Source organism: Panthera leo, chromosome A1, assembly GCF_018350215.1.
Source record: "Panthera leo isolate Ple1 chromosome A1, P.leo_Ple1_pat1.1, whole genome shotgun sequence".
NCBI lineage: Eukaryota > Metazoa > Chordata > Mammalia > Carnivora > Felidae > Panthera > Panthera leo.
This window is the reverse complement of record NC_056679.1, coordinates 100581258-100596995: the sequence shown is the minus strand read 5'-3', so window position 1 is coordinate 100596995 and position 15738 is coordinate 100581258. Positions and strand designations below refer to the sequence as shown.

The 15738-nt window shown below is 43.1% G+C and overlaps 1 protein-coding gene across 6 annotated transcripts in view; it reads right to left on the bottom strand.

Annotated features, from left to right (window-relative positions):
• Positions 1-15738, bottom strand: part of LOC122216892 (synuclein alpha interacting protein) — a 157322-nt gene that overhangs the window by 60490 nt on the left and 81094 nt on the right. For all 6 annotated transcript variants that reach the window (XM_042933877.1, XM_042933885.1, XM_042933862.1 and 3 more), the window contains 2 exons: positions 15546-15649; positions 1901-1973 (listed from right to left, as the gene is read on the bottom strand). In XM_042933877.1, the coding sequence (XP_042789811.1) occupies positions 1901-1973; positions 15546-15602 (130 nt within the window). In that variant the 5' untranslated portion in view covers positions 15603-15649. The remainder of the gene's footprint in view (positions 1-1900; positions 1974-15545; positions 15650-15738) is intronic.

The following is a 15738-nucleotide window of genomic DNA, read 5'->3' as shown; positions in this document are numbered from 1 at the left end:
AAGACACGTGACCTGGAGAAAGTGGAGTGAATCAGCCCCAAGAAAAATGATCTTTAACGGCTTTGGTTAATGCACTTACCTCAGTAAGCAAGAATAGCTATTAAACAGAGAAGAGCAGTTCACCACAGTCTATGAGGCAAAAATGCTGATTTTGAAAGTTTTGAAAGGATAATATCCTAAAATTAAATTAATGCCACTAAGTCAAGCTATTTGAGAGGAAGCCTACGCGATGGAAAAAGAACCCATTCGAGAGGTACACTTGCTGCTGTTTGAATCCCAGCTCTGCAACTTAACTGCTACGTGACTGCAGGCAAGATATTTAACTTCTCTGCTGTGCCTCAGTTTACCCACCTACAGCATTGGCATTCTACGTACTCCACCCATGGGGATTTTAGGATTAACAGAGCTAATGTGAGGAAAGGGCTTACAACAGTAGCTAGCACAGAAACAGTAACTTCAGATACCTCACCTAACTCTAATCCTAACAACACCTGGTAACATTGGCAGAACAAGCTTCTTCTTTATTTTGTTGACAATCAGTTTGAGGCTGTACGTCATATGGGTGATAAGTCACTGAACCCTAACTTGGACTCAAGTCACTGCCCACAGTCAGCAATCCAACCTTGGAGCCTGGCGATGGCTTGTAAGGAGGCACATCTTTAAAAGCCTCATGGCTAGAGCCTTTGTTGAACCCGCCAGAAACTTGACATTGTTTGAAATTAAAAGGAAAAAGATAAAGAAAAAGAAAAACCCAAAACTCTGAAGGTAAATGAAGACTTTTATGCGAATGTAGAACTATCCTCTGCGTTTCTGACCCAAACATTGAAGTATTACTTTCACTCACACAAAAAACAGAGATAAACAAACCTAGAAAGACTAATTATTTGTCCCATTTCCTCTAAGCAAAGTCTCCAAAGTAAACAAGCTGTCCAGGAAAAAAGTAGATTAGCTTTGGGCAAGTCTTCGGTAAGAAAGGCCTAGAATTCCAGTAGCTATATAGGTAAGGGTCCTCTATGAAACCCGATACACATCATCTGAGGATTATCTGGAACCTTCCATTCCCCATGGTTCTCAGGATCCTAGCTACTATCAGAGGAGGTGAGCTTGGCACGATCAATGGTGGTACCTTAGGGCAATTACTTCGAAAAATAATAAACATCCTTTCTTAGTTTAATGCCATTGTATCATTTCCATCAACATCCTTTTTTTTTTTTTTTTTTTTTTTTTTTTTTTTATTTTCGCCCATCATGGAGAGAAAAGGAGAGAAACTTAATTTGATTTACAGAGGGAAAAACAACCCTGAATGTATTTTTTTTTTTTTTTTTTTGGTCAGGGGTGGGGGTGTGTGCAAGGAGAAAAGGTCAACCAGCTGGTTTTCATCTGTATGCCATAATTCTCTGTTTAGTTTACACTATTAAACTCCAAAGCTTTGCTTTAATCTTAACTGTTACAGTATGCCTTCTTGCAGATCCTATCATGTCGCATCCCTGATAGGGTTTCAGATTCTGGCAAAGCACCATCCCCCAAGCTGGTCCTTGCCATATGGGTAGTAAACGCATCCAACATTTTTTCATTGGCGCCTCCATCATTATGTTTTGTCACCAATGGTTTCTCGGGTTTTCAGTAAATTGCCGCGTATACTGTGGTTTGGAGCTGTCCAGATGACGGCCTACGTTGATTTGTAGACAGCCGAGTCCTCATTAGGGCCTCCCTGTCCTGTTAGCCTGTGGAGGGTGACCTAACATCTGTTCGTTGAGGGAGTGTGCGTAGGGGGGTGAAGGGAGAAGCTGTAAAGGAAAGACAGAAGGCAGGGGCAAGTTGTGGGAGGGGGAGGCAGCTTCCTGGAGCCCTCTGCTCTCTCGGAGTCAGGAGAAGGAGAGGGATGAGGAGAAGGACCTACCTGATCTGTCTTCGCTTTGCGCATCACATCTTCGGCACAGTTCGGGGATGGTCTTGAGCGACGTCACCGAGTACTGGATGGGAAGCCGGAGGAGAAAGGGAATAAAACAACTTAAAACAAGAGCATTGCATTCATTCAAGTGGCCAGAAAAACCAAAGCACAAGAAGTGACACTTGAGTACAACATGTAGATCCAGAAAAGTCTAATTTTATCCTCAACGGGCTCCTCAGTGATCTGGCAGTGACCCAAGCTCTATCTGTATACATCTAAGCAGATGTACATCAAGAAGGGCTATGTACCCCTGCTTTAACATGCAAACTGTATCCGGCAGACATTCTCTCTCTTGTTGCTTCTGCGACTTGTGGAAGATGGAAGAATTTTCTGGCCTTGAGGAATTTCCGGAAGGTGTCTGGAATACATGCGTTTTGAGTCTGATTGTGAAGGGCCAAGGGGAGAAGCACCCAGCTTCCTGCAGCACCCAGGGTAGCCAGGAGCCTCACCTGTGCTGATATTCTCTGGGCTACACCAACGTCCCTCATGTCGCCACTTGCCAGAGGTTTTACTGTGTGGCATCCGTGAGCTCCGTGGGAAACACAGGGGGTGATGTTTTAAAGAGCAAGAGGAGCTTGGTTCTCTGTCTGGAAGCTAATCTGTTTTATGTATAGATTAGACCGAACTGAAAGAAACCAGCCCCCGGGATCAACCGGGCACCGACTCAGGGGCCAGCTATCAGGATAACAAATTACGACATAAGGGGGCATAAAACCAGAAGGGCTAAAACAAATGTAAAATCAATAGCTCTGATTTACGGGGGTTCTGTCTGATGCCAATCAATCTTTCTTTAGAGAAGGATGTTTTAAAACAAAATAGATAGGATGAACTATTTCTTTAATCAAAGGACCATCTTCAATCATACATTAACTCATAAAATCCAGCTACCTACAAATATTTGGCTCTGTACCTTTGGGAATACTGTTCTTATGGGAATGAGAATGTGTGATAAAGGACTTCACTCAGAATTGGGGGGGGGGGGAATGAGAAAAAAAACCTTTAATTAATCTGAAAGAAAAATGATCACGGGAAACTCATTAGGATTATTCTAGCATTACAAGTGAGGAATGTGTAATTAGGGTACATTTGTCAATAAGAAGGTACTCTAGTGAGCTTGATGTTGACAGATGAAGCGAAGGGTCTACATGGAGACCCCCCAGTGCTTTCCACATGATGGCAGGACAGCAAGACAGAGGGAGGGGGCAGTTTATGTATTGTCAATTTGCCAACCGCATGTCACAAACAAATTAAATCTGCAGGTCTTGCAAGTGAAAAATGAAATCTCAAATGACCAATTAGAGAAATTACTCCTACCTGTCTGATGCAATAACATCCTGTTTATGTTGGCCAGTCCTCAGAGACTACAGGTGCTACTAGTCAATCCACTCACATACTCAGAAAGAGGGAGGGCTGTCTCTTGAACCCAAACTGAACTTCAAGCATTTTTCCCCTTTTACAGTATGTTCTTTGGGGGATGGGGGTAACATAGGTACAGAAGGCATTTTTCTTGTTCCTAATAAGGTGCCTTATGTTCCTGGCCAAGTACAAGATCTCTAAGGAATCCGGTAGCTTCTTGAGACCAGCTGGTACAGGTTAAATAATTACACAGTTTACAATTCAATTAAAACAGGGCCTTTTGTTTCCATGGCCATGCGCCCCACAAAAGCACCCTTTGGCAAAGTCTCACCCTTGCTCCTTCTGTCTTGTTTTGTTTTTCTCCCAAGGCAAATTTTAGAAAGAGGGAGCTAAAGATGGATTAGTGTTTAAATGGAGTTAATGATAAACTGAATAAGGTTGTTCACGGGGCTTAATGATATATATTTGATTAAACTGGCTGCGGGGCTTCCTGCATTTTCAGCCACATGCATCCTAACCGCCACCTCTCACCCCAAAGTCGGCTACATCAGAATCTCTGAATTATGAGCTCTACCCCCAGCTCTTCCTACGTGACCTCAAAGATCCTGAGTGTGCAGCAACTTTTAACATAATGACATTTAAGTTCGAGCAGCACAGGCTGCCCGGATGGTGTGGGGACTGAGCAACAGGCAGAGGATGAACCTCGCGGAGCCCCACGCACCACCTCAAACTGTGTTACCCGCGGCAGCTCTGTCTCTCCACCCTTGGCGTACAGAAAGTCACTTCTGTGAAGGTATACGTCTCAATTCTTTGGGAATAATGACCTTGAGGAAAAAGTCATGTGCTGTGCCTGGTGATGAAAATTACAAATACAGCCATCTGAGAAAAGGGTGATGTGTTGGCCAGACAATCAAAGTTTTGGGGAACCGTAAGGGTATGTGGAATGTCAAATTCAGCAAAGACTCCAATCTACACTGTGAACAAATCTACCATCTTTTATAAAGACACAAGAAACAGAATCAGTTTGGGTATTTGTTTCAGTAAGCACAAACGCTGCTCTCTGGATAGGAGATGAAGCTTAAGAGAATGTTGTACGGTCAGGTCACGATGGGAAGAGTGGCCGGAGAAACATACAATTCACAAAACCAACATGCGAAAACATTTTCATATTTGCACATTTGGGAATAAGCAAATGACCCAGGAAGTCTCTCTCGCATGAGTGCATTGTCCTACCATCTGGGAGCTAAAAGGGAGGGCTCCCCAGCCCTTCATCCCAGTACAAAGGACAGATGGCCTTTTAGAAGGAGCTGTCTGATAGCCAAGCCACCTCATTCTCTGGACAGCGGCCAACTCCCTGGGCAACAACTACTGTCATTTTGGCCCTATCAGAACCAAAGTCCAAAGTGTCTTCCCTGTCTCTTGCTCCCAACCCCAGCCTTTATATTCTGTTCCCTTGATGCCTTTTATCCTTGGGTGATTAGAGAGAGGGGGGTTGCAGATGGTTGTTTCCTGGTTTTATGTCACTCTTGTTCTTTTTCGAAAAATCTTCCAGAGGTTAGTCCCGTAGAAATAGCCTTTGTGATTCAAACTTCCTTTCCAGGTCTCAAGAAAAGCCCCTTCTACAGGTGGACCAGTTGCCTCCACTTCTTCAGTGTGCATGCAGTGTGCATTCAAAGTTTAGTTCCACCTTCTGTACCTTGGCTGGCAAAGCTTTCCTCTGGCCAGGGAAAAGCTGCCTTTCTGCAAGGCCAGCTTGCGCTGTGCTTTCTGCATGAAACCCTGGCTAACTGCTTCAGCCCTAAATGACCTTGCTCTTTACTGCCCTTGGTAAAATACTGCCTTGCCTTGGGCTCTGTTGTTTCCTAGATGTTAGTGTTGGCTCCCACAATTGCCTGAGGGAACGGATGGTGTCTCTGACTTGCATATATACGTGGCACACAGTGGCTTATTAACTATTTGACTGGAATACCAAGACAAACACACATTTGATGGATCCCCGGCAGAATAGTACAGCTGTTCAAAGGAGTTCTTTCATACTTAGGTAGTAAGTGGGCATTTCTTCCATGCTTCCATACTTGCACTCCAATTAACTGGCTTTCTAAAATGCAGATTTGACTAAGGTGCTTCTCTGTTTCACATCCTTCAGTGGCTCTGCACGGACTACAGGGCAAAGCCTCAGCATGGCACAGGAAGCCTTCCATGAGCTCGGACTTATCTCTTACCATTGTTCACTTCTTTTTTGATTGTGGCAATATGAAAGTTCTTAGGGATGCCATATCTGCTGTTCTACCTGTCTATACTGTTAGGCGTGCCATTCCATCCACCTGGAATGCTATTCCACCCAGTTCATTAGGCAAACTTTTTTTTAATTTTTCAAGATCGGCCTGGGAATCGCTTCTATAGAATCTTCTCCCACACTCCCAGATGGAAGTAATTCCAGCTTTCAAAGTGTGGTGTCTGGACCGGGGGCACAGACACCATCTAGGAAGTTGTTAGGAATTCACAGTCTTGGGCCCCATCCCAGAAACTCTGAGGGTAGAGCCCAGCAATCTGTATTTTTACAAGCCAACTAGATGATTTTGATGCATGCTAACATTTAGGAACAACTGCTTTATATATAATTTAGGCATAAATCCATTACAGAATCCATCCATGATATTTCACCTATATGTTTATGTCACTGCTTTCTCTGCTTCCTGAGGGTGTGGACAATATTGTGTTTACCAAAGATAGTGGGTACTTACTGAACTTGAATAAAATGAATTCCCCTATGTAATCATGATTTTAGTGGCAATAATAAAAACAGTAAAAGTAGTAGTTAATAGTTATATAGCCCTCATCTTCCTAAAAAATCCCTCATTATTACAAGTCTAGCCATGAAATTATGGTATATTTAAAAGAAAAAAACACACCTCTAATAGATTAACAGTATGGGTACTGGCTGATGCCTTAGCCTTCTGTATAAAGAACAATGGATCTGGACCCAGAAGATGCAGATTCAAGCCCCAGTTATGGTATTTGTTTAGTTTTTAAATGTTTATTTTTGAGACAGAGAGCAAGGGCACACAAGCAGGGGAGTGGAAGAGAGAGGAGGAAACAGAGGATCCAAAGTGGGGTCTGAGCTAGAGCCCCATGGGGCGCTCGAATTCATGAACTGCGAGACCATGATGTGAGCTGAAGTCAGATGCTTAACTGACTGACCCCGCCAGGTGCCCCAGGTTCTGGTATTTATTAACTGAGGTTCTGGACAAACCAGTCATTTCATATCTCTGGGGTTTGCTTTCTTTATTTATAGAACACAGATAATCATACGTGGATAATACAAGTGAAGTCAGTTTACAAGCCGTGAAACGATGTTGAATGTTTTTGTCTCTTCTCCCTAACCTGTTTTCCACCTGTGCACACAGCCCTTCCCTCATCATCTTCATTGCCCTCCTGACTTTGAAGCTCAGTTGATCCAGATGTGGGAATTTTAGAGACAGAAGACGGGGTTGAGCTGGACTGGAAAGGAGAGCCCAGCCTGCCCCAGCACATTATTTAACTTCTCTTTGGTCTTTCCTCCTTTATGAGAGTCCATGCCAAGGGCCGACACTGAAACATTCCTTTGCGAACTCGAGTTGATATGACACAAGACAATCCTACACATCCCTGCCTGAGCCAGTCAATTTTGTCACTCAGCCATGCAAAACAGTTTGAGCGTGCATGGGATTCATAATAGTGCGTGATTTCTACACCAAGCCATAAGGATCTCTGACCATCCTAGATATTGTTCAAGACTGAAAGGCTTTGGCCCTTACTCCTGAAAGCTGGAGCCAGTTGGGTGAACATGCAGACATTACTCAAGCGGTAATGAGCCACAGGGAAAGAATAAAAGAACTAAAATCCCAAACACCTTTTGAAGCTAGAGACTTTTAAACAGCTAAGGTCTCATTAAGTTTCCAAAAGAAACAATTAAGCCAGTCATCCAAACAACCATCCTGAAATTCATGATTTCTCACAAAGCTTTCCAAAATTCAGGCAGGCATCTCAATACACACCCAGTGAAACAGCAACCGTGTGTGCACGCAAAGCTGGCAGTGAAAGCAGACACACCCTGAAGCGAGGTTTTCAGAAATGTAGTATTTTCCTGAAGTCTGGAACTCCTCTCCAGTGGCCTGCACTTCCAATTGAGGAAGGTGTGTCCTGACTTCATGCCTTCCCCACAGAGGATGTGGCATTAACAGTCCACCCCTTCGCCACTAGCCCTCCACTTGTGCTCCTGTCTCTTCCCCTCCCATCCCTTCAGGTCTCTGGCTCTGCCATCATCCCTCGTCCCTCCATCTTGTCAGTCACCCTCTCGACATCAGCTCTCTCCTCTGACAAACAAGCAGCTCTGCCACCTGAAGACATGCTGCCTCCTCAGTGAATCATGGCCTTTCTTGCTCTTGTGTTCACTGCCATCTTTTTTTCAAGAATTGCTGTGGTTCTCTTCTCTCCTCCCTCATCTCTTACATTTGCTCTTCTAGCCACCACAACATGGCTTCTGTTCACTACCCCCAAAGGCCCTGCTCTTACTATGCCCTTCAATGGGTCTTAACTGGAAAATCCAACCATTCTCTTTTTTTATCATGACCCAATCCCTGCTATTTACCCCTTGCTCCTTTAAATTCATTAGATACCTCTCTCCCTTTTAAGATCCCTTAGCATTCCTCGTGTACTTCTGAAAACGATTTCCCAGTCTCTTTCATAGAAGCCTCTTTTCCCTCGTCCCATGTGGGACATACTTCTACGCAGTCCGTTCTTGGAATGTTATTCCTTCCACATTCCATGTTTCACAGGTGGCCATACAGATGCCCACAGTCTTAACGACCACCTCTATATAGTACAAATACTGGCGATCTATGTTTTCATACATTCATCCCAGACAGCTTTAAATACCTTCTATCATTTAGGCTTTGTGAAAGAAAATTATTACAAATGATCCTCTTTTCAAATGCATTTGATTTTTGTTCTTGTTCCTTGTTTTTATTCTATTGAGAGGGTTTTTTTTAAATTAATAATAATCAAATTCTTGGGGTGCCTGGCTGGCTCAGTCAGTTAAGTGTCCTACTTCATGGTTGGCCCTGCATCAGGCTCTGTGCTGACAGTTCGGAGCCTGGAGCCTGCTTCAGATTCTGCGTCTCCTTCTCTCTCTGCCCCTCCCCCACTCACGCTCTGTCTCTCTCTGTCTCTCAAAAACAAATAAACATTAAAAAAAATTTAAAAAGATAATCAAATTATTTTACGCTAAGACATATTTTGTAGCTGGTATTTGGGAAAATTCAGTAACTGTTTTGCCCATTTTAAGAGTTTACCACATACAGCATTATATTGCTCATATGTGTAGTTAGGCAAAAGATGAAGGTCCACATTGGCAAGTGTGGTGAGATATCACAGCAATGAGTGGTCCCCCTTTGTGAGGACAAGTGATCATGGATGAGAAGAGACCTCAATGAACTGAGCCAACCACAGGTAACCAACAAGCCCAGCAGCAGTCATTTTCAACACAGGGGTTACATATATGGTTTCTGCAGCCAGACCATCCATGTTATATCCTGGCTTCACCATTTTCCAGATAATTCATATTAGTTACTTAACCTCTGCCTACCAGTTTCTTCACCTGTAAAGCAGGGTAATAATGGTGCTTATATCAAGAGCATGCTGTGAAGACGATGAATTTAATAATGTAAAACATAGGTAAGAGTCTCTGATACATACTAAGTGTTCAATAAATGCTAGCCATTACTTACATTAACAAGTATACAAAATGAGCATGTGGAAGTGAAGCCAAAGCAATGGCAACTATTGAGGCAAAAATTCCAAGTCACAAAAAAATTACAAAAGAAATTTAACTTGCAGTAGGACACAGGGCTGGCTATAATACTTGTTCAGCCTCAGTGATGGTCTAGTTTCAATTGTGAGCCAATTATCAATCACCACAAAAATATAAAGGCCGTCAAGAACAGAGTTTGATATTGTAATTAAATCTGACCTTCTATGGATTCAACTGGACATTTCATAATATGCTCAATTATTATTAAAGGGTCCTGGAAACTCTAAGAACATCGATCCGGTCTGTGTCATTCACCCGAGCTTAGAACTGCTCTTGGAACACTGTAACTGTTTAATACATGTTGTTGAGTAGATCACCACTAAATCTAGTACATAAAAGGTAAATAGTTTGTGTGAATAATCTGCATTGCCAATCTAATATGTGCTATAACTCATAAGCAAGATAAGACATTTTAGGGCTATCTGCAGAGTAAGAGAAGAGCAAAAGAAAAAATCTGGCAGTTGTTCATTCTTGGAAATCATTCTATCTATAAGGCTGCTCTCCACATTCTCAGGAAGGGGTATGGAATCCAAGATGTTAAGTCTGGGTCCCCAGGTTCTGGTCTTGGGCTCTTATACTACCTATGGGACATGAACACATCGTTCATCTTGTCTGGACTAGATTATTCCTAATTCCTTTCCTGGCAGGTGTTACCGAAACAAGAGAACACAGACGACACAGGATAGTAGAACAAGGCATGAGGTTTTTGATAACGGGCACCACAGGAGGAAGGAATGAAAGGTAATGCAGACTTGAATACAAAACATTTGCAGAAAGAACATGTGAACACCCGATAAAAGTCGATCATACTGGGACACACTAAGAAGATAAGAGCAGGCAACCAGGCAACTGCTAGGAAGGGCAGGGCTGATAGACGGGACAGTGAAGAAGAGACGGAGGTGGCCAGAGGCCATGTGAGAATCTTGGCAACTTTGTAGGGGAGCACACAAGAAAGTATATTAGGATCTCGCTCAGGTAGATTTCTTGCTAGAGAGGAGGGGCAAGCCAGGTTCTCTTTACCTTGATTAGCTTTACACTCCTTTTCACTCCTAAACTTAAGGCAAAACTTATATTCTTGATCCAATCAACTCTCTGCTTGAGTCCACTTGATAAGCTCTATGTGCCCTTTCTTGGGGCCTCCCACCACAGCACATGGCTTTGTGGAAACGTAATGAAATCTCGGAAGTGTCAGTGGATTGCATTGAGTAAAAAGTGGTGCACACAAACCAGACAGGGGCAGGCATTGTAGTGCAAGGTTGGAAAAATGTGAGAATCCACTAAGAGGAGACTTGTTTACCAGAAGAAGTTATTTTCCTACCACACTGTGGCTCAGTCACTCAAGGAAAATGAATCCATATCATTCTGTGCTATTAGTCTAGGCTTCAAGGGCTTGGGTCAAAGGTTAGAGTGAGGTGGAACGGAATTTATTCATTATGTTCTCATGTGGCTTGCACAGAAAATAGACTGTCAAAAAAATGTCATCTTTCACCCATTGTAGTCACAATGGTACAGAAAGGTGGCAAAGCTTCCTGAGGAGGAACAGAGTGTGTCCTCACTTCTGTCTGTGTGCATGTGCGGGAGTATATTTACATGTATATGTGTATGTCCATATGCACACACAGGTATGCAAATAGGTATGTGTGTATTATATAAATATGTGGGCATGTATTTGCACACATACATATATAAAATCTCGTATTTTCTCCATAAAGTCCAGGGCAATAGGTAGAGATGATAATTATCATGTTACAGATGGGAAAGCAGACATGCAGTAAAATTAAGAGGTACGCCTACATTCTCTTTCACTCGTTTTATTTTATTTGGAATATATACCAACCCCATTACTTCCAAGCAGCTATTTGCAACTGCATCAGTACCGATGGAGGATAGTGATGGCATTTTATGGACTGGTCCGGAGTCTCTACTCCACCAGGTCGCTCAGAAGGGGAAGAGTAACGTGGTCACATAGTTCTGTATTTAAATCCTGACCCTGACACTTACTTATCCATAACGTTGTGAAAGTCATACACTTTCTCGAAGGGTCAATTTTGTTTTTTCAAGTGCCAGACTGGGTATTGAAACAGGGCCTGCCCCGCAGAGTTATAGGAATCTTTAACAAGACCCCTGACTCACAGAGTGGAGTGTGGTACATGGCAGAGCCCGTGTCTCAGGGCTGGGAGGGATGCTCCTCACAAGATCTACAGTTCGGCCTCTGCTTTGTTCTGTTCTGTGTATAATATACTATCTGGAAGAATAGCAAATTGGCCTTTCTTTTTTTTTTTTCTTAATTTTTTAATATTTATTTATTTTTGAGAGAGAGAGACACACACACACACAGTATGAGCAGGGGAGGGGCAGAGAAAGAGGGACACACCGAATCCGAAGTAGGCTCCAGGCTCTGAGCTGTCAGCACAGAGCCCGATGTGGGGCTCAAACTCATGAACTTTGAGATGGTGACCTGAGCTGAAGTCGGACACTTAACCGACTGAGCAGCCCAGGTGCCCTGCAAATTGGCCTTTCTTAATAAAATAAATACACCGTGGCTACTAAGAAGTCTGTGGTAAAATAATATCCCAGTGCATTTTTCTTTTTCAGGAGAAGCATCTGGCTTCTGCAGGAATGAAGAAAGAAATCTGCAAACCCTTTTGCAGAGACAGAAAAGCCCTATCATCTCCTTCACAGACCTGCAGGGAATGTGCAATGCTCTCTCCTTGGACATGGCAGGGAGACGAGCCTGTAGTTAGTTTAAACCCTGCATTTTGGAAAGGATGAATGTTATTTTTGAGTCTGGGTAACTTCAAAATAATTTGATTGCCTTCTGGGTTTTGTCTCATTAGGTAAAGGCAAAGAAGTTCTAGTTGCTTTTTTTGAACCAATATAGAGCTTGTGTTTTAATTAAAACAAGAACCAGGCTCATGACCAGAGGGGAAAATCAGGAAACAGAAAGCTCAGACGATGTAATAGGGCTACGGCTAGAGAATCAGAAAAACACTTGTGAACTTGGGCATCTTTTTTAAACGTATTGAGCATTTTCTTCCCCACTCCTGCCACTTTACCAGGAAAGAGGTGTAAGCGCCATCAGAGATGGAGGTTATGGAATCCTAAAAACAAAGGCATGTTTATGGGAGGCTATATTCTTTTTATGCCAGTGAATTAGCAAGTTGAACACATCTTGTTAAACGTCAGCATCGGAATCGTCTCCATTTAGCTCTTAAAGCGGTTGTAACATTCACTGCTCCTCATTTACCTAAAGAGGCTGAGACCAATCATCTCAATATTGAAGAGGTCATCACTGCTTTCTACAAGAAGTGATTATATAAGAACAATACGATTCTGGCACACGTAAGGGCTTGAACCTGGATCGGATGGAACTATGGTAAAACCCTGGATTGCGAGTAACTTGTCCTGCGAGTGTTCTGCAAGGGAAGCAAACATTTCTAATAAATTTTAACTTGATAAATGAGCGATCTCTTGCAGTACGAGTTGTACACAATGCCGGATGTCACAGGACCACAGCTGAACCAATGGCTCTTGAAATTCACTTTGATAGATGAGTGCTTTGGATTACAAGCATGTTTCCAGAATGAATTATGCTTGCAAACGGAGGTTTTACTGTATTATAAAATAACTTACCATATTACAGAGGTTGCCAAAGTAGAGCTTCTTTTAATTTCATGTGGTTTAAGAAAAACCAGGATTGCTTGCCCTCAGTACTACCAACATTTTAGGCCGGGTAACTCTTTGCTGTAAGGGATGCTGTAGGGATCCCTGTGCACTTTATGTTGTTCAGAAGCATCCTTGATCTCTATCCACTAGATGCCAGGGGGGACACCTCCCCAGCCATGACAACCAAAAATGTCTCCAGGCATTGCCAAATGGTCCCCTGGGGGGTGGGTACAATCAACCCTGATGAGGACCACTGTAATAGATTTAGAGAGGCAGTCAGGTGTTGTAGCCTGAAGCAGGTATCCCAGAGACAGATGGCTCCCCACTAGCAGGGTGGCCCTGGATAAGTTAGGTAACATCTCCATGCTTCAGAGTCCTCGTCTGTAAAATGAAAATCATGACAAGTTCCTGCCTCACTGGATTGTTGTGAGGATTAAGCAAGATAACGGCTCTCTCAGAGTGAGTGTTCGGCAAATGTTAGCCGTGATTGTTTCAACCATTCCACGCAGTATCATTTTTTTCCCCCTCTGATTTAAGTTTAAATGCAGGTTAAAGATCCAAACAATAGAACATCTTTAAAGGGGTGGGGGAAGGTTTGAGTGCAGTTACACAATTACAGATGGATAATCTTTATTTATGTTTCAGAGTGGTCAAGTTGTAGGAGCTCGACTATTACATAATCCCGTATCCCGATTTGCTAAACAGCGTGGGCTATTGCTTAACATGGTTTATTATCTTTCAAGTGGAGATCCCTAATTCATCAAAATTATAGGCTGCTGCCAGATGATTCTTCTGTAAGTACAAATGCTCTATTGTATTTAAAAAAAAAAAAAAAAAAGTCCTGACATGATGCTTGGTTTTTTCCCTTGAGTTCTTTCTTCACCATTGGCCATATAAATATTATTGTTATTATTCACTGAAATAATAGCAAAAGCTACCATTTTTAAGGGCAACTTAACGGTGGGCCAAGCTGTGTGCTCCACATATATTATTATTTCACTCAATCCTCAACACAGCAGTAAAAGTTGGTGGGTATCTGGGAGAGGCAAAGTTACTGCTCTCCAGTCAGCACAGGTCAGAACAAGGCTGGAGCCCAACGGGGCCTTCCAAACCCCAAGCTCCTTAAATGCTGCTTCATTATCAAACCTAAGAGAGCTACTCTGAACTCCTAATCATAACGTATGTTTTTCTTTCTAAGACAGCTTCCACACTCCCTACATCTCCCCACATCTCCCCACATTATTCTTTACTTTCTTTGCTTCTCCCCACTAGGCTCAAAATACCTCGAGGTGAGGGGTGCCTGGGTGGCTCAGTTGGTTGACTGTTGAACTCCTGATTTCAGCTCTGGTTGTGAGCTTGTGCTCATGAGCTCGAGCCCCAAGTTGGGCTCTGTGTTGAACTTGGAGCCTGCTTGGGATTCTCCCTCTCCCTCTCTGGCCCTCTCCCCGCTCTTGCTCTCTCTCTCTCTCTCTCTCTCAAAATAAATACACTTAAAAAAGTACTTCAAGGTCAATGCTATAACAGAACCATGTTCTGAACACTTTTAAGTATAGTAACTTAAAAAAGAGAGAAAGAGACAGAAAGATAAGGTGGGAAGGAAGAAACTCACTTCGCATTGGTCTCAATGAGGATTAATAAAGATTGTCTGGAAGCTAAAATAGGGAGAGGCGGCATTCACATTTCCCTGGCACACCAAGAATCATCCAAGGTTGTATAAAGCAGATCATTCATCAAACTCACCCGAGGAATCCAATCCTTGCATACAGTATGCAAGTTTTACTTCAAAGTGAATAGCGAATAGCGGAGTAGAGAAATAACTTTGCCAGAGGTGTGTGAAAAGAAGCTTATCTTTTTTGACACCATTTCTAGTGGTGACCCAAAGCTCCATGCCCTGAGACAGTGATGAAAAGTAGGGTCAGCAATTGTGACCACGGAGGTCCTGGGAAGAAAAGTTATATGGCTAGTTTAGAAAGAGCAACCTTCTCGTCACATATCCTGAGAGCCGGTTTATCTGGGGTTGTGAGCAGCCAACATGGCTGCTGGCTGGCCTCGGAGGCAGAACTGACCGTGTGGCCTGAGGTAAGTCACAGGCACCTCTAGGCAGGGTACGTACAGAGGACCCCTCAGAGCCATGGTGAGATAGGCTGGAGGCAGCAAGAAGGTGGTGGCTCCTGACAATGAAGAAGTTCATCAGCTCAGAGCTTCACAGGATTAAACAGGGCCTCAGAGAGGAGCTGGCCCAGTCCTCATCAACACATGACTCTCAGTATTCCCCAATAGCATCCAACCTGTGCTTTGACACCTACAGTGCCTGGAAGGATTCCTCTTACTGTTTGTTCATCAGTGAACAACTTGGCCGTCGTGTCCTTGTGAGCTCCAGAGAAAGCTGGCTGCGGTAAAGCCAGTCCTATAAAGGGAATTATCACTGATAGGGTTGATCATGTGCTCTCTGCAGGCATTTCATAAATTTTCTCGGTGAATAATTTCGACAACAATTAGGAAGGGGGGAGCTCAATGAGGTCAGATGCCTTTCCCACCCCGCCCCCACACACACCATGCAATACACACAATTAAGTGAGATTCGCTTCTTGGTCCAGGGGACCCCAAAGCCACATTCCATCTGCCATCAACTGCTAAACACGATTGGAAGAGTTCAGGATCCGCAGATTACAGGTAAAGGCAGAACCTCCTGAAGCATTGTTTGCAAGAAGTACAACTTACAGATATGTCATCACTGAAGTCAATTTCATCCAAATCCAGGTATTCAGGGGCTTCCATTATTCTTCTTTGCACATTTTGAGTAAAGTCAAATCTTTATAAAAGCTCTGGAAAAGACAGAAGCAAAAAAGAAAAGCCAAAGGGTTACTAGCTGTTTTACAACCAAAAATCCTAGGTCTGTTTAAATCAGCAAAAT